The sequence below is a fragment of the Artemia sp. Qi Xiang Cuo genome, chromosome 11, assembly GCF_049724085.1.
Source record: "Artemia sp. Qi Xiang Cuo chromosome 11, ASM4972408v1, whole genome shotgun sequence".
NCBI lineage: Eukaryota > Metazoa > Arthropoda > Branchiopoda > Anostraca > Artemiidae > Artemia > Artemia sp. Qi Xiang Cuo.
In genome coordinates this window covers 1665534-1688962 of record NC_142804.1, presented here as the reverse complement: position 1 = coordinate 1688962, position 23429 = coordinate 1665534, and the positions used below count along the sequence as shown (strand labels likewise).

The 23429-nt window shown below is 36.0% G+C and overlaps 1 protein-coding gene across 2 annotated transcripts in view; it reads left to right on the top strand.

The window, feature by feature from the left end:
* Window positions 1-23429, top strand: part of LOC148946515 (katanin p80 WD40 repeat-containing subunit B1-like) — a 256838-nt gene that overhangs the window by 113379 nt on the left and 120030 nt on the right. For both annotated transcript variants that reach the window (XM_089097401.1, XM_089097400.1), the window contains exons 6-7: window positions 13138-13482; window positions 22168-22337. In XM_089097401.1, the coding sequence (XP_088953527.1) occupies window positions 13138-13482; window positions 22168-22337 (515 nt within the window). The remainder of the gene's footprint in view (window positions 1-13137; window positions 13483-22167; window positions 22338-23429) is intronic.

Below are 23429 nucleotides of genomic sequence, written 5' to 3'. Positions count from 1 at the left end.
TCCAGTTTTTTTTCAGGGAGGTTGTTATACAAAATGAATTTTTTTTTTGGGGGGGGGCCTTACAAAAAAAAACTAAAAAAAATTTTTTGTTACGTTTTTACGAATCCGACAAATTTCCGGGGGAGGGAGTTCAAACCCCCTGGATACGGCCTTGGGCACGAAGCAGCTTAAGAAGGTATTGCTTTCCTTTGACGGTTTTGTTGTCTTAGGGAATCAATAGATTGTTAACGTATGAATTTCGGCAAACGACACCGTTGTCAAATTTAACGAATCAGTGTTGCTCATTTATTTTCATTGCTTAACGTGATAAGACTGAATGAAATCTGATTCTACCCTGAAAACTTCATAATCTTGAGACACCTTCCCCTCCCCCCCCCACCAAAAATAAAAATAAAAAAATCTTAGAAAATTGCGGCTTCTAGGTACGAGTAGACCTAAGATGGGGCAAAGGTTAAAATAGACCTGGTGGCCAAAAAATTGCTTATTTTAAAATCCTTGGTCCTTCAAGAAGCAGTTGATTACTCTCCATTGGAAAATGCTAATAAAGGTGAAAAAATATAAATAACAAATATCGAGACTAAAGCCCCTTCCCTTGTTGGAAATTCTTTCTTATCTACCTCTGTCGTTCTGGTCAAATTTTACAAAGGAAGTGCTTACGATATTTCTAAAATCTCATGTTTTAGCACAATTCCATCTATCGTGTTTCAAAAATCATTTAAAAATTGTTTGTAGGCTATAAGAAGATTTGTATTGGGTTTTCGTTATCAAATATAGATCATGTTTTAATTTCCATATTAACGATATCAAAATTTCGGTATTTGTCGGTTATTGGAAACGCATCCAAAAGGTGAAGTTAGGTTAATCCTAATAAAAAATAACAAATCATGAAGATAAAATAATACTTTAGAAACAGAATTACGGAAACCTTACCTAACCCAGCGTAACGTAACTTAACCCCCACCCCACCCCTAATGTGCGAATATATAGCCCAAACGGTTCTAGGCGTTTACCCCGCGGAAAATACCCCCCCCCCCTGGATAATACCCCTCCGCGGAAAATACCCCTCGTGGAAAATAAGGCTTTCCAAATTTGAGAATTTTATTTGAGTTTTTTTTCCGTAGGGTGAAGGGATTTTGGTACTTGTGTATTATGTGCCACTCGCTCAAGTTTAAGCTGTGTAAAATTCTATAACACCTGTTTTTTCGTTAGTTTCTTCGTTACTTTAGAAATAAATTTGGGCTATAGATTTGCATATTAGGGGGGGGGGGGGTATTAAAGTATAGCGGGTCTGCATGCAAAATGTGTTTGGTACAGGTATTCTGCATATTAGATAGATAGATAGAGAAGTGTATTTTAAAACCAAAATATACGGTCATGAACATAGTAAAATAACATAAATGAAAGGCACAAATAACATAAACGTTGATCAGTGATCATCATAAAACACTTAAATGAAACACTGCATTAACCTAATATTAGTACTTAATACTTGGAAAAACGGTCATAAAAAAAAACACTTAAATGGAACATTACATTTACTTTATACTGGTATTTTTTTTTTATAGCTAATAAATTTGTGCGCTGGATTTAGGATCCTTTGTCCGAGAGGACGAGGGTTCGAATCCTAGTGTACCCAATTATTTGGTTTGGGACGGGGGTCAGTGGCGTGACTCTGTAAGCTCAGCCAGAGTCAATCCAGCTTTAAATGGGTACCTGGAGAAATCTGGGGAAGGTAAACAGGAAGGGTGTGCGAAAGCAGAGGATGGTTGGCCCCCAGCCCCCATTTGCACTTCCTGGCTGAAGGGCCAAGTAACGGAGATCAGCACCGCCGGTAGGGACTGTAAAGGCCAATGCCGTATTCTTTACCTTAACAAAATTCCCAGATATCTCGCTATTCTTCTGTAATTTTTCAATGGCCATACCTAGAAAGAATAGTTTTCTGACTTCAAACTTTCCAAATACTTTACCCCCCCCCCCTTATGTGCAAATATATAGCCCAAATTATATATTTCCCATATATTCTGTCACTTGTCTCGGTCTTGTTTCGCGCTAAGCTGAAAAAAAGCTAACGAATAAACCGGTTTGTTCTCGGAGTTTTACACAGCGTAAACTTGAGTGAGTTGCCTTCACTCAAGTGAAAACCTTCTTTTTCACGGGGGGGGGGTATTTTCCAGGGGGGTATTTACCGGGGGAATAAAGTATTTGGACAGTTTGAAGTCAGAAAATAATCCTTTCTAGGTATGTAGCCACTAAAAAAAATTACAGAAAAATAGCGCGGTGTCTGGAAATTTTGTTAACATAAAAAAAAAAAAAATAAAAAATCTAGTATAAAGTAAATGTAGTGTTTCATTTAAGTGTTTTATGATGATCGCTGATCAAAGTTTATGTTATTTGTACCTTTTATTTATTTTATTTTACTGTGTTCATGGCCGTATATTTTGGCTTTAAAATACACTCCTCTATCTATCTTTCTATCTAACATGCAGAATACTTGTACCAAACACATTTTGCATGCAGACCTGCTATAATTTAACCCCCCCCCCCCGGCCCTAATATGTAAATCTATAGCCCAAATTTATTTCTAAAGTAACGAAGAAACTAACGAAAAATTTGTGATTTCTCGAATTTTACACAGCGTAAACTTAGGTGAGCGGCGCATAATAGACAAGTACCAAAATTCCTTCCCCCTACGGAAAACAACTCAAATAAAATTCTCAAATTTTGGAAAGCCTTATTTTCCACGGGGGGAGGGTATTTTCCGGCGGGTAGTTGCCGGGGGGGGGGGTAAACGGCCACCAGTCCAAACTATACAATTCCAATGCATTCTGTTCAAGTCCAATGCACTGTATCATCCATCATTTGTTTTTGTAGCTATGAAACCGGTTTTCTGAGAAGCAACCTAAGCGTAATTCTTGAGTGTGTTTCCAGTAACCGACAAGTACCAACATTTCTGTTAGTTTGAATTCTATAAACAGTCTTTTTCTTCATAGCCCCTTCACTCTTTCTCTTCTGCTCCCTCTAACTGTATTTCTTTCTCGAGGCAAAGTGTATGTAATTTGATTACATTTGAATCCCTTCCTCATGATTTTACATATCACATTCAATAAATGTGTTTTCGACATTCCTTCGGTAGTCTGATTTAATGGAAGGGTCACATGAGTCATTTTCTTCATTTGGGATATTTATTTCGTTAGTCAAGATCGAAGATAATTTGAATACTATGACCAAATTTAGTATCTATTTGGAAGAAGGCTTGAAAAGTTTGTTTCGTGTCTGAAGAGAATTTACAAACAGTTGATGATTATTTTTCGTTTTAAGCACTGGTTTTTTGAGTTTATTCACCTTGCTCTTTTTGGTCAAGTCATTACGCAGGGATTACCTTGATTATCTGAACTCCGTAAGCGCTCATTATCATCTTCTTCTTATCTTCTCTCTTTTTTTTTTAAATAAGAGCGTGGGCAACAACATTGGAAGCCTGGTCCTTATTGAATCTATTGACTGTTTACTTTTTATCTGTGAAATATTTATATTTTTGCGTTCTGTATTATTCTCTTGTTGACATTGAACACAAAAAAAAGACATTCAATCTTAGACTTGTTTGTTTTTTAATGAACTAGAAAATGTCCAAGATCCTTTTAGTTGGCTTTCATTTACTGGTTGTTGAGGGGGTACCCGCAAGGCCGTACTGGGATTTTTTTTCGGGGGTGGGGGGGGGGGGGGGGGGTTACACAAAAAACGAATACAAAATTTGATTATATCCATTTTTGTTGCGTTTTCACGAGTCAGACAAAAATTTCGGGAGGGGGGAGGGTTCAAACCCTCCTAACCCTCCCCCCCTGGGTACGGCCTTGGGCACCCGCTTTCAGGAATTCTATAAACCAGGTGGTGGGTGCCAAGTGTGGCGGGAACTGCGCTAAGGCGACAAATTTATATAAAAATATTGTACGGAAAAAGTGTACAGAAAACTTGAATTTCATAATTTCAATCAAGATCGTAGCACGAGGAGGGAGAGGTTGAATTTTTACTATTTCTCTGTTATGAAATTTTGAAAAAGAGTATGAAATTATTTCTTCTAAGGTTGTAGCTTCTAATTTTCTTTAATACAAGTTTGGACAACACCAGTGCCTATAAGTTATGTTCTATTTGCATACTTTTCTACATAATAGTCTGGGAAATTTTTAAATGAATTGTTTGAGTCAAGCTGCAATACTGACAAGGCCGTATCCCGGGGGGGGGGGTTACCCGGTTTGAACCCCCCTCCCCCGAAATGTTTGTTTGACTCGTAAAAACGTAACAAAAATGGACATAAACAAATTTTGTATTCGTTTTTTGAGGTTTTTTTTGTACCCCCCCCCCCTAAAAAAATAGTAACCCCCCCCCCCGAACAAAAATCCTGGATGCGCTTCTGAATATTGAATTTTGCAGATCTAAAAAAATATTTTAGCTCTAAATGAGCGTTTGCCATGTTTTGTCCAAGAAAAATGGGATTTGTTTCAAAGTTTTGAAGTTCCTGTTTTACTAGGCTCGTCATAAAGGTTTTACTTTATCTCAACTGTTGGAAGGTCTGGGGAATTCTCTCATGAAAAGTGTACACCATCCATGACTATTCTATCCCTATTACTCTTTAAAAAGTGAGAAAGTAAATCCTGTTGGGTTCCTGCAAAGAAGGCCTCATCTTAGGCGTCAATTGGGAGGGACAGGGGGTTTGGGCAACTGCCTCCCCCCCTGTATTTTGAAAATATCTTCTTTGTATCTCCGGTAAAAAAGAAATCGAAATGGCCTCCTCCCTCGATTTGGAAAAATCAAAACCCTTGCCACTCCCCCTTAATTTTTGTGAATTGGTGCCACTGATCTTTGCATTAAAAAGACAAGAATAATGTTTCTGAAACAAAGGCAAAAATTGTGCCATCGTTCTTCATTAACTTTCTCCTTGTGTTAATGAGGTATTAAGACCTAGGCAACGTGCATTTTTGTGTGATTAAGTACGGAAGTCGTTATACGAAAAATGAAATTTCTACTCTAGTTTCTTAAACCCTGGTTTTCTGTTTGAAAGTCAATGAATGATCTACCCAGAGACATGATGGGAGGGACTTTTGAGCAAGTACCCTCCGCCAGCTGATTTTTGAAATTTTGCGTTATTTCCATCATTTTTCTGTATTTTTTTTCACACAAGTGGTTTGTTTATGTTTTTTAAGTAGCATAACCCCTCCAAATTAGTTTCCGCATTCAGGCTTAGTTCAAATACATGTTCTAACTTTCGTGGGGTTTTAGGTGCTGAGTTTGTAAAACGCCCGATTCTTTGCAAATTTAGAATGGATAGTAGGGAAGTATAGTATTATAAGCAGTATTATCGCGAAATAATGATCCACTTATTAGTAAAAAGAAAGGTCGGTAAATTAAATCGGTAAAAGTGTTTTTTTTTTGTTTTTTTTTTCATAGGCAAGAGAGCCCTTCACTGAAACCTCAGAGGGGGAGATGAGTGGCGTTAACCTGTTGCAGAAATAATTGCCCATATGATCTGTTTTTTAATAAAAAGAAAGAACTGCGTTTTTTCCTATCCAAAAATAACATAAAGCAAATGATAATAAACAACTTTTTCGATCTGCTAGCGATGATTCCTGTTGTAGCCTCAAAACTTTGCTTCTGTTAAGTTCTGCTTTCATTAAATTTTAACTCAAGCCCTTGATCCTTTTCTTCAGTATCAAACAGTTCGTGGTAACGAACTGTAAGTAAGGAGCGACTCGGCTCAATAGTAACTGAAACTCTAAAAACGGAATTTTGATACCAGTAGATACCTAAAAAGAATCGGATTTTTATGCTGATTTCAAATATATAAAAGTCAAAGATTTGTATGCTGATTTCAAATATATAAAAGTCAAAGATTTTTATGCTAATTTCAAATATATAAAAGTCTATTTAATGACTCACGTTCAGATTCAGCGTATCAGAGAACCCTGCTTCAAGCTCCACAGAAGTTTCAAGCTCCTATCTGCAAAAATTTGGAAATTTGTATTTTTTTTTGCCAGAAGAAAGATCACGGATGCGTGTTCATTTTTTGTTTTTTGTTGTTGTTTTTTCCCAGGGGGATTGTATCGACCCAGTGGTCCTAGAATATCGCGGGAGGGCTCATTCGAACGGAAATTAGAAGTACTAGTGGCCTTTTTAAGTGACCAAAAAAAGGGAGGCCAACTAGGCCCCCTCCCACGCTCATTTTTTCCCAGTCACCCGATCAAAATTTTGACATAGCCATTTTGTTCTGCATGGTCGAAAAAATATAATAACCGTGTCTTTAAGGATGACTTAATCCCCCACAGTCCCCGGGGGAAGGTCTGCAAGTTTTGAACTTTGCCCAATGTTTACATATAGTATTGTTTATAGGGAAGTATACAGAAGTTTTCAGGGGGGATTTTTTCTAGTTATTGGGGGGATCGGGGGTTATGTGGGAGGTTCTTTCCATGGAGGAAGGGACATTGCTATGAAGGGGCAACGGATTTCCCAGCATTATTTAAAAAATGATCAGAAATTAAATTTAAAAAAAAATTCAACTGAAAGTAAGGAGCAACATCAAAACATAAAATGAACAGAAATTACTATGTATATGATTAGGTTCGCCCCCTAGTCATTAGCTCGCTCTTTACGCTAATGTTTTTTTTTGTACTTTCATCAGAACTAGTTATTCTAATTAACGGTCTTTGTAATTAAGGGGTCATTCTTAAAGAATTGGAACAAAATTTGAACTTTGGCGTAAAGAGCAAGGTAATTGACAAGGGAGCGAACTCCCTAATATGCGTAATAAAAATATACGAACATAGAAGTTCGTTACGTAAGTTAATTCATAAGTTACGTCAGGACTAAATTTCGAGAAAGCCATTTCGCCAAAAAAAAGAAGTAAAATTAACATGCAAATTTCGTTTTAATTATTCATGTACGGTGAGCCAAAATCAAAGCTGCATTAATTTAAAAACGTTCAGAAATTAAATTAAAAAACGAGTTTTTTTAACTGAAAGTAAGGAGCGACATTAAAACTTAAAATGAACAGAAATTATTCGGTATATGAAAAGAGCTGTCCCCTCCTCAACGCCTCGCTCTTTACACTAAAGTTTGACTCTGTCTCACAACTTTATTTTTAAAACAATAAAAAAATTTAGCGTAAAGCGCGAGGCGTTGAGGAGGGGACAGCCCTAACTTTCAGTTAATTTTTTTATTTAATTTTATTTAAGACAAGGGGTTGAGCACAGGGATGATTCATTAGATGCACTAAAGTCTTGAAGACAGATAGGAGGCGGAGAGGCCTAAGCACTCATGGATCCAAATAATTGTCAGCCCCTACGATATTCAAAATGCAACTCCATAAGGTACTGCTTCTACGTATCTTTACGTGTTTGATTATTCTCTCTTCATCAGTTGGTTTAGAACAAAGGATTCCACACTTAGTAACTTCATGTAAATTGCTTTACTCCCACCCAAAACTTGTCTTGGTTTTGGGCCGCCCTAGGCTGAAACGCTGGGGAACACTCCTCATGGTATTTTTATGTTATTTTTTATATTATCTCTTGCTCCTTTGTAGGATATTTACTAGAATTTTTGGCATCTTAGAAGTTATTTTTTTTTTTTTCTCTTGTTTTGCACTGGATTCATTGGAGTCTACTTAATTTTAACTCTTGTATTCTATATTTTTTCCCCTCTGTAAGTGACTTTTTTCTCTTAGTAAGGGACTCGTAAGTCTCCCCCCTACTTTACAGGCCGAGGAGCCTTTTGGGCGGGGGATTAGAATAACGTATTGTTATATGTGTGATGATTTAAGCATCTTAGATGAAAGTGTGGTCAAAATGAATGAACTTTTAGAGGTTCTGCGAGTTCAGGGTACTAGAATAGGTATGAAAATAAATGTTAAGAATACTAAGTCACGAAGGCTAGGAATAAGTGAAGATGAAAAGGTGACGCTGGGTAACAAAAAGATCGATCAACTGGACATCTTTCTTACCTTGGTAGTATTATCAGTAAAGACGTTGGGAGCAGTGAAGATGTTAAAAGTAGAATAGCCAAGGTCCAGGGTGTTTTTTCACAGTTGAAAAATGTTTTTGAAGAATAGAAAGATAAGTGTTCGAACTAAGATTGGAATATTAGAAGCTACAGTGATGACAGTGGTTAAATATGGTTCTGAAGTAAGGGCGCTCCGAAACACGGAGGAAGATTTGCTTGATGTTCTCCGGAATAATTGCCTACGGATGGTTCTGGGTACCCGACTGACTGACCGTATTTCAAACATTAGGCTGTAAGAAAAATGTGATTCAATCCTGCCTTCTAAGATAATAAGTTTTATTCTTCATTAAATACACATACAATATTACATGTAATTAATCCCTCAAAGGCTCATTGGCCTGTACAAAGAGGGAAGACATATGAATTACATACTCAGAGATAAAAAACAAAAGAAAATTTAAAATGATCAGTTACTCAAATATGAAGGAGAAGAAAAGAAAATATAGATAAAATAAAAACTATAGAAAAAATTAGAATAAATAAACTAAATTAATTAATTATATTAAATAGACTCAAAAAGAAAAATAATAATGGAAAAAAAAAATGAAAAAAAATATAATTATTACTATAAGCGAATTCCTATCGTCGAAACAGAATTATGTGTATTGTCAGGTAGAACCAACATCATAATAGCTGTTACGATATTATTCATAACTCTTATCCAAGATATTAAAATATCATAACTTAAGCCATGTACAGCCCATTTAAGCTTATATTTAAAAGCTATATAAATCCCAGTTCAATCAGCTCTGCTTATTTCTGAGGCTAGGTAGCAAAATTGACGTTTATCGGTTCTTTCAGTCATAAGGCTTATAATTATTGGACTGTAATAAAATGGTGCGAAAGCAGTAAAATTTAACCCGTCTTCGTGAATGTTACTCCTTAGTGAACTATACAAGTTTCAACAATAAATATTGATAGTCATACCTGATGCCTGGGAGTCATAGCGCAGAGAAGACCACCATAAATCAGAACTAAACATTCAGGGGACAAAAAAAAAAAATTATTATTCAGTTTGATTCTTAACTAAATGGTCCATAAGAATTCTCTTGAAAGTGCCAAACGAGTGGCATTTTTGTACTGAAGAAGGCAGGGAGTTCCAAACCTGATGACAAGCGAGGAGGGTATTGAAATCTGACTGCACGATGGGAGTAGGATGAATGCAGATACTATGTGACGAACGAAGGTTATATGGAGCTGAATCAGAAATAAACTGAGGAGTTTTTTGAAGAGATTTTGGAAGATTGCCATGAAGCTGATGAAATGAGAGAAATGATGAGATGGCTAGGACACCTTCTGCGGATGAAGGATGACAGATTGTCCTTTTCGGCCAACCGTCTAGGGCTAAACTAAAAGCAGGTTGTCCGCAGTTGGGGTGAGAGTATGTCGCAAAAGAAGGCTTAAGGGAAAATGAAAACTTCCTGGGAATGCCCATTTGCAGACTATTTAATAAATTTTTTTGTAGAGATACGATATTTGTCCATTAAAAGGACACTAAGCTGCTATGATACATAAGGCAACTGGGATCACACTACTTCGTGCGTAAACTGCTTTTGCGTCTGGGTTTATGTTTAAAAGTATTCTTCAACAAAAATTATGAAACAAACATTTAGCATGTTTCCTACCGAAAATGCGGGGAAAGCCAATACGAAGAGATGGGAAGAGACCGGAATCGAGACAGGCAGAGTGCAATCTATGTCTACATAGTTCTTAGTGTCTTTTTTCTCTGAGTGTTGGAAGGAGTACTGATTTTGGCCCCGAATTCCTTTCACAATTCTTGATCCTTGCCTTGAGCTATATGCCTCTTTTATTTATGAATAGTATCTTGAAAAAAGAAAGGGCGAATACTGACAGGAAGAGCCTTGAATATGAAAAGCTCAAATTGTATGTCAATAAATTGTCACAGTTTTTAAATTGTGTCTCGATAATTCCTTATTAATGGTCTCTTTTTCGTTCTGCACCCAAGTTATTTACGTGATATGAATAAAGATGGTAATTAGCCTACAATTTTAGCAATTGTCACTACCATCAACATTTTTAACTGATGGTGAAATCAAAGGTTAATGTGAAAGGGAAAGTTAACAGACACATAGTAAATCTTGCAAATTCATGTTTCATGATATACACATACTTTTTTCTGCTGTTATTTGTTTGTCGTGTGTATTGGATCTACCAATTGACAGTCATTTACTTGTACGCACTAAAACATACAGCCTTTCCCTAAAGCTAAAAATTGCGTCGTGTGAAAATGCTGATTGAAAAATTCACAAACGTGTGCACACAGGGGCAGGTATGCACGTGTGGGGAGGTGGTGGCTTCTGACCTGGGCATAACCTTGGGGATTTCGTGAGTTATGTGCTACTTGTTGTAACATCCACACAAGTTCCACATTTTTCTGTTTTTTTACGTTTATTTCCTTCCAAACGAAATTCTTGTGTGGGTTTCTTTACAATCCTTTTGTTCAAAGTAGAAACAAGTTTCATGGGGAAAATCTTTGTGATCTAGATGTCCTACATATGGTCATTGACCATATTTCAGCAAAATCACGAGCTGTGTTTTTGTATTTGTCCTTGTTTGAACCGCAAAACCTGCAACCTGGGAACAGGCAAGTGTGACCTGACTGCTCCAAGGTTTTTTAATTCCTCTGTGTTCATTTTAATTTGCTTATACATACAGAATAAAGTAAATTGCTTGTTGCTACAAGGCAGTGATTGCTACTTAATTTTGTACAGCCAAGGGGTATATGAGGAAAATTTGCCTACGGGTATATGAAGGTGATTCGGATAATAAAGATTACCCAAATCACCGTCATAATATTAAGAGTAAAATACGCAAAAGCCCAAGAAATTGAGGACATTCAGGATTAAAATCTTGCATTCTTTTTTTTTTATCAGAAAAACGTATCCCAAGTAGCAACACTTTCTGCTCCTGTCGAAGATGTTTAGTCGGTATACTTCTAAGATTACACACGTGTTTCTTGAAATTCCTCTTCTTCATCTCAGTCTAATCTTGGCCGCCCAGCCTTTCTCGTATCATCTGGAGGACATAGCCAGGCCACCAACATTTACTAAGTGGGATTAAACCACCGTTCATAAAGGCCAAGTTTGGGATCTTATCCCCGTGCTTGATTGCTACAATATATTTTTTTACGATAAATAAAAATTTTAATAGGGATAAAATCCTTTTAATAGACAGTTGTTTTCACAAACAGTGATAGAAATTCACAAAAAATACCAGATATTTCCGTCACATATGCGGTGACCTTCATCAGTAGTAAAACAGTAGTATCGTCATGGAAAGGCAGTGTGGACTCCAAAATTATCTGTATATTTTTTTAATTTCCTAAAACATACGTCTAGCATACGAGGAATATTCTGAAATTAACTTGCACTTCGAAATAAAAAGAGAAGAAAAACTTCGAATTTTCAAAAAATAGTGTCCACACTTGAGTGCTACACTTTTGAATTACGCTTAGATATGATCCCCTTCCAAATAAAAACGGTTGTTGGGTAAGTTGTAATAGCGTACCCGCTTATCGGATCCCTATTGACTAACTTTTGACTTAAACCAGTATTTAGACTGAAAACAGGCGGAGTAGGGTTAGCACCATCTCTCCACCCGTCTTCAAAAGCATTCCTTGGAATATAGAGGTGATTGTTTTGTTCGTTGTTTTTCAGTGCAGATGGGGGGATCAAAAATTCCCCCAACAATACAAAAAAAGGATTTGACCCTCGGACACAAAAATAGAGGCGAAACCTCTACACCCAAAAAAAGGTGGCTAAATTCTATTAATAGGGCATGGTTAAGCTGGTATACAGTTATATCAAGCGTCTCAACTTTAATTGGAACTATGTTCAGGTGCTGTTCAAGACAAAGGTTTTAGAATGCACTTATTGAAAGGTATCTTGGTTCTTGTTTTTTATTCCAAAGCGCAAATTAGCTTCTGAAGCCATTGAATTTTTCTTCTTTCTTCAGCACTCATGTTTGTGCAGCGTATTTAGCTGCGCTTGTCACTTTTCCCTTATATACCCAATTTTTGACTCGGATCCCTCTGCTTTCTCACACATAAATACTGGCGGATTCCCCCTTCTCCATTCAAGATTTTAAAATAGGGTGCTGAAACATACAATTAACTAACTTGTTACTTCTTAATAACAACCCATCGCAGCACAAAGTTGTCTGTTGCAAGTACAGAAGCGCTAAGCTATATCAGTTTTTTTTTTTTTTACTATATTTTGCTTAAGGGTCGCCGGTTTTTGAGTGCCTTGTGAAAGGCAGGTTTGACCTGTAGTTCGCGGAGTCTCATTGAGCAGCTATATCCCGTTCGCTGTGCTGTCAGAAAGTTATAACCAACGCAAATTTAATCTATTCCCCTTTATTAATTTTTGTTTATTTTGTTAATGTAATGACTTTGTCAGTTGTGACAAAATTATGCTTACTATTTATTAAGTTTGTTTCTTTCAAATAGTTCGATTGCAAAGACTTCCAAAATTTGTATTTGCTCTCAGACTTCAGAGTTCATTTATTCAACAATAATAACAAACTTTAAAAAAAAAGGAGAACATTCACCGTCATAGTCTCCCTGCAAGGTTCTTTGACTGGTTTTAAGAAAACAAAGATGCAGCTATACAAATCAAAGTCCCCTTTTATTATTATGGTATTGAATTTATTCCACGGTTGAAATTACTTTTGTAACTTAGAAATTAATTTCTTCGATAAAATGAAAGTTCAAAATAGGGATAAAATCCTTTTTAATAGACAGTGTATAATAAATTTCACAAAAAATACCAGATATTTCGGTCACATGTGCAGTGACTACTGATGACTACTGATGATTCAGTTTTACTACTGCTGACGGTCACTGCATATGTGACCGAAATATCTGGTATTTTTTGTGAAATTTATTATACACTTTCTATTAAAAAGGATTTTATCCGTATTTTGAACTTTTATTTTATCGTCATGGAAAGGCAGTGTGGTCTCCGAAATTATCTAGATTAATTTCTTCTTTCGTCGCTTTTTTCTCCCTTCTTGCCTTTTTAATAAGAGAAAGCTATTTATTGAAAAAAAGGAAATTTGACTCTTTTTTCTTAGATATTTGATATAAGAGCTGGAAAACTCATTTCCGAGCTACTTGAGCACACAAACTCGGTGACAGGAGTTGAATTCCATCCCCACGAATTTCTACTAGCCAGTGCCTCAACAGACCGACGGATTCTCTTTTGGGACCTAGAAACGTTCCGGCTCGTCTCCTCTTCGGATAAGTCAGACGGACCGATCAAAAATATATCATTCCACCCAGACGGAAAGTGTCTGTTGAGTGGTACTCCCGAGGGACTTCGTGTATATACCTGGGAGCCTTGCCGGGTACTGGATTTTGTGGCTTTTAGTTGGCCTCGCCTTGTGGATTTTGCTACGACCTCATCGCAAACACAGCTGGTAATTTGCTTTTATATATACGTTTATTTGTATCACCTAAGTCTAAAAACTAAATCATAGATTATATTGTGCTATAAAACTCTAGGTATGTAACCACTGGGTTCTGAAGTAAAAGTGGTGCGAGCTGTGAGGGTTCTTACTTGTGACTACTCTTACGTAGTCAGAATAGGGGCTGATGGTTAAATTTTTGTTTAAAGTACTTACGTGAAAACTCACACAGCCATATTTATCTTGACAAATTGAAGAAATCACATACCCAGTTTATATTGAAAAAACTATATGTGCAGTTACGCAATTTTGGCATTAGCGGACGCCAAATAAAAAAAAAAAAAAAGACAGGTTGAAAAAAGCTAAAAACACCCGGTTCTAAACAGCTCAAGAATGTTTAGCTCTCTTTTGAAGATATACCGTTGTTGTCTTGGGAATCAATAGATTGTTAGTGTTCGAATTTTTAGGGACGAAAAGCATTGCCAAATATAACTAAGTTCTTTTCTTACTAATTTTGACAGTTCAAAATGGCAACACTGACAAAAATATGGTAGCCTACTTCCTTTAAATCTTTATAATTTTGAAAAAAAACTTCAGGAAAATCTTAGAAAACTGCGGTTTTCACGTATTAGTTGATTTCCAAAAAGGTTTTGACCTGGTTGTCCATGCCATCTTAATTCGTTCACTACTGGTTAACTTTGAACTTGATCCTCCGTTAGTAAATATTGTTATATCGTTTCTTTCGAATAGATCTCAAGTTGTTAAATACAAAAATATTTTCTCTAACCCCCTCCCTATACATTGTGGAATTCCTCAAGGAACCTTATTGGGACCACTTCTATTTCTAGTCATGATTAACGATATTGGTAGGGATTTTCCCCAAAGGTGGAAATACGTGACTTGTCGATCCTTGAGGTATGTCACAGGAATACTAAAAGTGACCCCCTTGAAATCCTAACCCACATTTCAGATGATGCTAAGAACCTAAATATGAAAGTAAATTCCACCAAATCAAATATAATGACGATAAATTTTTTGAAATCCAGTCTCGCTTTCCTTGACCTTATCCCACGCGACATGCTTGTGAAGCATGTTAAACTTCTTGGTATCACCATTTCAAATAATTTTAAATGGGACATGCATGTTTCTAATATTGTTCAACAAGCAAATGTTTCGTTATCTATTTCAAAAATTTTAAACAGATTTAATTGCCTTAAGATGCAGTCCCTCCGTGTTTATTTATCATTTATCAGGCTTTTATTACAATATGAATGTCCGATCTGGTATTCGCATCTGTCAAGCGAGCTTAGTGACGAAATTGAGTTGGTGCGAAAGCGTTCGCTCAGGATCATCTATAAAAAGAGCAAAATACCGTACTCATTCCTCCTTAGATATGCATGTATTACCGCGTTAAAAGAAAGGAGAGTACAAATTTTTTTGCGTTTTGTTAAATCCGCAATATCAAATCCTCGTACTGAGGACATCTTCCCTTTTTTACATGACCCCATTAGACCCCGACTCCCCCGCTTAGCTTCCTTGGCAATTCCAACATATTCACTGAGAGTTACTGAGAGGTTCTGGAAAAGTTTTATCCCCTTTATTTTGGCGCACCTAAATAATCCCTGAAATATGCTCTGTACCAAAATTAACTCCTCCGTTCCTTATTTTAGTTGTTGTGTATGTTCACAATAATTATGTGTCACTTTTTTTCTCTTTATCTTTGTCACTTTTATTTTCTTTTTTATTGAGAAATATTCATGTTAAATTTCTTTTCTGAACTTTAGTTTGAAATCTTTTTTCCTTTAATTGTATTCCTTTCTTTAACTTTAAATTTTTCTTTTGAAAACTAAATTGCCTTGATTTTAAGTGTTTTTTTTTATGTATTTGACCTTGAACAGAGTTTTGGCAATGTTTTTCTTCTTGACTGTAATTTTCTTTTATCCCCCACCCCTTCTTCTTCTATTATTCTGTTTCTATTCTAGCCAATTCTTAAATTCTTATCGACAATTTTTATGCTTGATTAGTGTTTCTCTCCTTGCTGTATTATTTTTTTCTTAGTTTTGCTTTGTCTATTTCTTTTTGTTATATGAAGTGAATTCGGCTCTATTAGAGCTTGCGATAGCCTTTGGAAAATAAATATTATATTATCTTATTAATAAACCTAATTGGCAATCAATAAAGCTCGTATTCATGAAAACTAGCTTAGTATTAGTGGCTGAAATTTTTGACGCTATAAACCCTGCCAAAGTGGCCATCTATCTTAGATCACGACTTTATGATAGCAAAACATTCAGATTGAGAAGCTCTCTGAGATATCCAATAATGTTGCATGTCTAATGATGGGAAATCAATAATGTTGCTGGGGTGACACCGATGCTATTTCAATCTTTTGATTTTCTTGTGGTTTTGCTGTCCAACTAATTGTCATATTTTGTGACGTTAAAATTTAAGTTAAACAAGTGTTCACTCTTTCATTTTTCTGTGGGGATGTTCAGATTTCTTAGTTCAATGTCTGATTTCAGTACTCTAACCCATCCGATTTATATTAAGGGGATTCGATGCCTTTCAAATCATTTTTTGAGTCTCAGCGTCGGCTGACTGTCTCAAAGACAAAAGGCCATTAGCGGCTTTTCCATAACCACGTTCATGAGGAACTTCCAAAGCAATTTTGATGAAAATTGATAGGGGTCTTAAATGTGTCAGCAGTTCAAAAAGCTAACTAAAGGGTAGTTTAGAAAAAAATGTACTTACTAGTTTTTAAGCAAATGTCTTACTAGTTTTTAAGCAAAAGGCTGCCTATTTAATGGACATACAGCATAAATAATGTGCATCTTGTGTCTTCAAGGTTTTCAATCAAGGCAGGTATCCCGACAGGGAACTCCCGAAGATATCAAATTGCTCAAACTATGCTTCCTTTGAGCTGATTTTTAATGTTTTCCCAGCAAGTATGCTAGAATATTTTAGGGACTGCCCTTTCCTGAACTTTAATAAGAAAATCCTGCTCCGTTCAATCACAAAAAAAATCACACTTTCTAATGATGCACAAGTATGATTAAATATGAATATCTGTATTTCCGGCAAAAACGAAGAAGTTAAATGGCTTTTCTAATATATTTAGAAAGTTATGTGTTGGTGTTCTGTCGTTTATTCGGATCCTTTATCGAAGCTCTACAAGTTCCGGCAAGACCTCCCAATCAATTTTATAGAGTTTGGCCCGACAAACAAAAAAAATTAAAGGTTTTGAATCCCCTTAATGTTATTTTTTTACGTGTATGGATTCTCCTACAATCTGAAGGAAATTAGGACCGAATGAATTGATTGTGATATTGGTAGGAATCTCACCAAGAAGAAGTAAGTAAATTAAAACTAAAAATCTTATTGGGGAACCTTCCCCTTTTGGTGACAGAACAATCTTTTAGGTTTGTTTCAATTACTTGAATTCTAAAGCGGGTTTCGTTCTACGTACGTAATTTTCTATGTCAAGTGCTTAAGTTAAATTACGTTAGGTTTAACTACTCACTCTTAAACAAGTTGTTTCACACACGGGAAACTTACGAATCCATAAAACCATCATAATCATCGTCTAAGATCATCATAATAACCATTTGTGGAACAGACATAGAAATTCAAGTGTTGATCAAGCGTGGAAGGATTTCTAGGAAAAGTTGATTAATTTGTTCTCTATATTTTTCAATTACTCATCCATAAATTCTATTTTGTTGCTGTTGTATTGCCTTTTCTATAATATAAGATATACTTACGTAACGCTAAGTTCTAAATAGAGCTCGAGTCTCCATAGCATTGCCTATGTTATGAAAATTTGCTTCCTAAGATCACATAACGTCACGCAAATTCTTAAATTTTGCTAGTGTGAAAGGCCCTACGGTATAGTCTGAAAGAACCATAAGACCGTTGACTTCAGTCCTAAGGAAGAGCAACTTTTTCGGTGCAATCTAATTATTCCCAAAGGTATTGTAAACCACTTGTTTCGACCGCTGCGGGGAGAAAATTTTATTTCGCCTTAAAAATTTTAACGAATATTCCATGCTTAATAGATAAAAAAGTCAGGTGGAGCTTGAACTCGTTTGCAATATGTATTGGCTGCCCGAAAATAGTTGGAATCCTCATATCGTTGCTCGATCAAAATGCAGCATAGGTTGACAAAGTGTAAAGAAGTCGATGTCGTTGAAACTTCATGTGTTCAAATTTCTGGGAGAAATATTAATGCCACCAACCAGTGTTGCCAGGTTTTTGGCATAACGTATAGCCCAAAAAGGAGCAATCACTAGCCCAAAAATAGCGAACGCTATTATAACCCTATTATAGCGCTGTTATGGGTAAACTGAGGAAGAAATACAATCGGCATATCAAATACACACTCGGTTTATTGCATGTATACCATGATCTTATTGAAAAAGAGTGTTATGTAAGCTTACAAGAATACCTAGTAACAAACAGAAAATCACATCTGCACTGTTTTGTTCCAAGCTTTTACCATATCACAGGCACATCTACCGGGTAAATATGCTCCAGAGGCTCAGAGGCGATAATTGATAATAGGTACAGCCCACTAAGAGGCTGTTTTTTTTTTCTAGCAGTGAGAGCAACAACCTTTAATCCATTTTTTTGCTTTCAGTAGAGCGCTAATCAATTTATGACGGCACAAATAGAGGGGTGATAACTTTGTTCGTTTTAAGTTTCAACTTCGTTCTATCCGCTAATTTAATCCATGGAGTGTATATACTTAATTATTATGCATTATTAGGCATTCAAGCTTTATCCATTATCTTTAAAACCTAGGGTAAAAGAAAACCAGACAGAAACCACAATTACAGAAAGTTTTATTGTTGATCTGAGTTAAAACTTAGGAAATACCTCATCCAATACCTCAAAAACCCCGCTTCTTCGATGTCGCTTGATTCAATGTTTTCCTCAAGCTTATATAATGAATGATTGAACCTCTGCAACATCTATTTAGATGGAACAAAGGTTTGACAGCACATTCCGTCTCCAGAAAAATATCCTCAAATCACTAAGATGGACGAGAGCAACTGTAAACCCATTCTGTTTCTAGCTTTTGTTTTTACACAATTCATGGCACTGAACACACGCTCCACGAAAGCGTTTGACACTGGAAGAGCAAGGAGGTCAAGAACAACAGAAGCAAGCTGTCTAAATGACAACTCAATGGCTGCATTTGTGTAGTGGTTTGCTGCAACACAAAGCTGTTCAGTTGACATGGGAGTGTCTTTGTCTGAAACTCTTAACCAATTTTCTGATTGAAGACATCGCCATTGATCTTCAAATGTTTCCGTTATTCTTAAATTCTCATTTTGGTAACTAACCAAAAGAAAGATATGTAAGTGGTCAAAGTTACATCCTCTTTGGCTAAGATAGTTTTATGGGGAGAGGAGATACATCGATTAGAGCATAGTCAAATGGGATGGAACCATTTTTTAACCTCTACGCATAGTTTCTTAACCAAATCATTGCACCGTCTTCAAAGTTTTTCTTTCTGTTCTCTATCAACTTGGGAGTTGTTAAGCATTCGACGAAAATGTGTCCCAAGATCAGAATTTTCGAAATTTTACAAGTTCTCTTCGGTTAAATCTATCTCAAGCAGTACAGACACGGACATGTTTTGGAAATTCCAACTATTCTACCGAAAAGTGTTTCAGTAAACGCCTCGAAGTCTCTAAAAAGCTTTTCAGACTCTGGTGAAGTTTGCTGAAACATCAAGTTCATGTGCATGAATTCTTTCATGATAGGTAAAAGAAAGATCAGAGACAAATAATTGGTTTCATCTTCATACATCATAGTTAGTGTTTTGGCTGTAAAGCATCGTTCCGTCAAGACAGCTCGATTGAAATGAGATTTCAATTCTAACCATTGGTCTAGAATCCGCTTTATTGCAACGCCACAAGAGAGCTATCGTGTACCTGATAACTTTTCTATACTTTTTGGCTCTTTATCTCCTACATTTATCAAAGAATAGATTTGTTTATATTCTTCTATTCTTAGTGGACTGTTAGAAAACCAGTGGTATGTTTCTCTGATCAGGAACTCGAGGTTTGTAGGCAGGACTTTTGATGCAGGTGAAACACAGAGATGAAGAGAGTGGCATATACACTTCACTAATATTAAGCCAATACTGCATGTTTTTAACTTGGTGTAGAGAGAAGAATGGGCCCCAACTATGTTACTTGCTCCATCACTCCCAAGACCAAACAAGTTCTCCAGTTTTAGTTTCTTTTCGATAAATGCTTTCACCCCTTGGGCTATACAAGTTTTCGGCTGTGGTACTGCTATTCAGCCGATTTCGAAGCCGGGTTCGGCCCTCGGCAGGTAGTAGGCTTGTATATAATGATTCTCGTTGTAAGTAGCAATCTCAAAATGAGTCAGCTTTGTTTGGGTACTCGGGAAATTGGAGGGTTCTCTAGGGAACAGTGCGAACTTTGAAAGGGTTTGCAATCTAACAACTTAATTCTTTGTTTTTTATTTCATTGCTTACATGTTCTGATGCTCACTTTCTCGCATTTGCAGGTAATTCTCATACTCGCATACCCCTTAACCGCAAATTCCCTTGTTCTTGCTGCGGCATATCTTTCAGCCGCATATTTCTTTGATCTTCCGCTTTGTTTTTCAGTAGTTTTAATTTTTCCTGCCACTTATCTTCGAGTCGTAGCCTATGTTTCTTTTTTCTTTACTTTTGTTTTTGACTCGTTGTAACTGTTGCTGACGGAAGTATTCTGACTGTATATACTTGTTCTTCATTATCGTTTATCATTACCTTTATATTTTCCCCGGACACCACCAATCCTATGAACAGCTCTGTGTGCAGTTACATTTAAACTAAATTACCTTATCCTAGTTTCTGTCTGACTCCAAGATCCTTCCCCTTGATTGAATTTTTCAAAACCAACAAAATTCAACCTGTTGCGTGGCTACTTTCGCTGTGATTCCGAAACATTCAGAATGCGAAGTTCCATTACATTTTTCGATATCTTTTCATTCTGATTTCTTGCGTCTAGCATTCAATCGGATGCTCAGAAAAAAGGTGTCAGGGTATTAAGCGATACGTTTACATTATGTTTGTTGGAACGGTAAAGCAGACGCTCTAAATACTTTTATGTTCAAAGAATTGTGATGAAGATATGGGGTGGGATATCAGAAAACTAGAAGGAGATAACTACAGTCAAGACATATTATATTTATATTGTGGTTCAAATCTACCAAGAAGATAAATGACCAAATAGGGAAACATTTTCAAACGGTTTTTTTGGGGGGGTTTCAAGCGAATTCAATTTCTAGCCCAAAAGTAGCGAGATTTAAAATATTATAGCCCAAAAACCCGCCTCACGGGTTTTTAGTAACTTGTCCCGCGAAGCTGAAAATTTTATAGCCCCATTGGCGCAAAATAGCCCAACCTGGCAACACTGCCACCAACCCTAAACGTATTATTGAAAACCCGTTATTGCATTACCTCGTGTGAAATGTGGCTTCAATTGTATCACTATTGTTTACAGTGTCTCTTCCGGTTCATGTTTGTGTTTTGAGGCATATATAGTGAGATAATAGTTAATTTGATCAGCTATGGTGGTTTCACCTAATGCCCACAATTATCTATGTGAATGATCTTGTTTTGTATTTTCATTTGCTGAAGGAAGTGAAGAAGAAGTTTAACTCTAGACTCTAACTTTCGATTTTAGTTTTACAAACGTTTCTTTTACGAATTAATTCTTTTGCTCTTAAGACCGTTCTTTTTTCATGAAGAAAAACGATAATTTTTAAATCAATATTGTATTTTTATAGTTAAAATAAAGGAGGCTCTAGTGGGTAGAACTGGCTTTGATAAAAGTTTCGAAACTTCTTGGAATTTCAGACATTTTAAGAATTTGAACCAATATACAAATATGTATAATTTTTCTGGAGGGCCGTGCCAAAATACAGGTCCTTTCGCGACTGCGAGGTTGCTATTTTTCTTGAAATGCCAGGGTTGCAGTACATCGTCGGAAATCCAATGCGAACCGGATCAAACAACAAAAGTAGAACAATAGGGAAATTTTTTTCTATAAGACGATGGAGTGCGAACTTTAAATGAATATTTCGACCCTATATCCAAGGGCAGTCCTCAGAAAAACAAATGAAAAAAAAATATAAAAGAAGTCCTGGTTGTACTTCCTTGAAGTAATGTTAGGACTGTTTTAAAAAGATGTTAGTTTTAATGATCGGATTTTAATGCGAGTTTCTTTAATTTTTTTTTTTTTTGCATTTGCTTTTCTGAGGACTGCCCTTGAATATAGGGTCGAAATATTCATTTAGAGTTCGCATTCCACTGTCTTATAGAAAAAAATTTCCTATTGTTCTACTTGTATTTTGTTGTTTATGATGGAAAGGCAGTGAGTTCTTCGTCGCTATTTGTGAACCGGATTGTGATTCATTAGGTATATTCTTAAAACGTTTTATCAAGATTCCTATCCTATGTTATGATCTAACTGAGTAAAAGTTTATACTCTTATTTATTTTTTGTTTTAAATTTATGTTTTAAGATGATACTGCTTTTAAGGGAAACTTATAAAATTGCACAGTGAAAACTCAAAGACGAAAGTTTGGGACTGAGAGTAGCTACAGTACTTAGCGATTTCATTCACATGGAAAAGTCGATTGTAAAAAAATTTATTGTATCTTTTATTGTAGATTGGAGCCTCGTGTCACTTAGGCAACGTGTCTGTATATGTTGTTGACCTAAAGCGGGTTATTCCCATCGGTGGCCCTCCTCCAGATAGTCCGATTAGCGAGTTTAAGCACGGTCAAACTCTGAGGAAGAGTTTCAATAAAGACCGACCGCCAGGCGGAATTAGCCCCAAGTAAGTTTTTTGCTTCACTCAGTTTAAACAAAAACAATCAAAAGTTACATCTAAGTTTAAAAAGAAATTTTATTTTGAGAGAATTAGAAGGTTTCGAGCTTAATGAGATTTCAATGTCATATGTTTAACACTCTTGTAGAGTTTAAGTTCATTTTTTATCTTTCTAATATGAAAAATATTGTTATTATTATATATTATCATTAACATGGGCAGATTCATAAAACAGAGTCAGACAAAAGGGTAAGCTGAGTTGTAAAGCTCAAATTCACTTTTTATCTTTTTAATAGACAAAAATGGGGTTGACCATTATTCAGTTCTGTTTTATACCCTCACATATGGCAAGCTCAGCCACACTGGAAAAGCGATCTCTTGGCCTCTAGAAACGGATAATGGGCCAAAAAAATAAAATCTGTTTAAAGCTAGTCTACTTCTGATGTTTCGTGGAAAAGTATAACTGAAAAAACAATCGGATATGTTCTGAAGAAATTGTAAGAGCCCGTCTACATTTGGCGTTTTGTGGAAAACCGGGCTGAAATCTGCGAAACTTAACCAATCAAGAAGTGTCAAATAGGATATTTATGCCGCACTTTATCAAACTATGTATTGATTGATTGATTTTTTCCTGGTTTCAGCCACAGTTTTCTAGGAAATGCCAAATGTAGTCAGACTCATACCTTTCATTAAAACCTTTCTGACCTTTTTTTTAGTTTTGTTTTTGTTTCGTGTAAACTTGAAGAAGTTTGAAAGTTGAAAGAAGAAAGTTCTTTAAAAAAGCTCATTAGATTTATTAAAAAAAGACAATAAGGTTTGGACCGTCCTATACCATTTCAGTTGGTCCGACATGCAGTAATGCACTGGATTGTGTTTTTTAAATGAGAAGTTTGCTTATTTATGTATTGTAACCCGTTTGTAAATAAATAAATAAATAATAATAATAATAAAAAAAAAAAAAACTCATTTATGAGTGCATTTCCTCTATGAGGTACCCAAGCGATGATTTACCCTAAACTATTAGAAATCAAATTACCTTGTATATTTATATTCCTATGTCCAGTGGCGGATACGGAGGGAGGGGGTGGCGGTTGCGGGCGG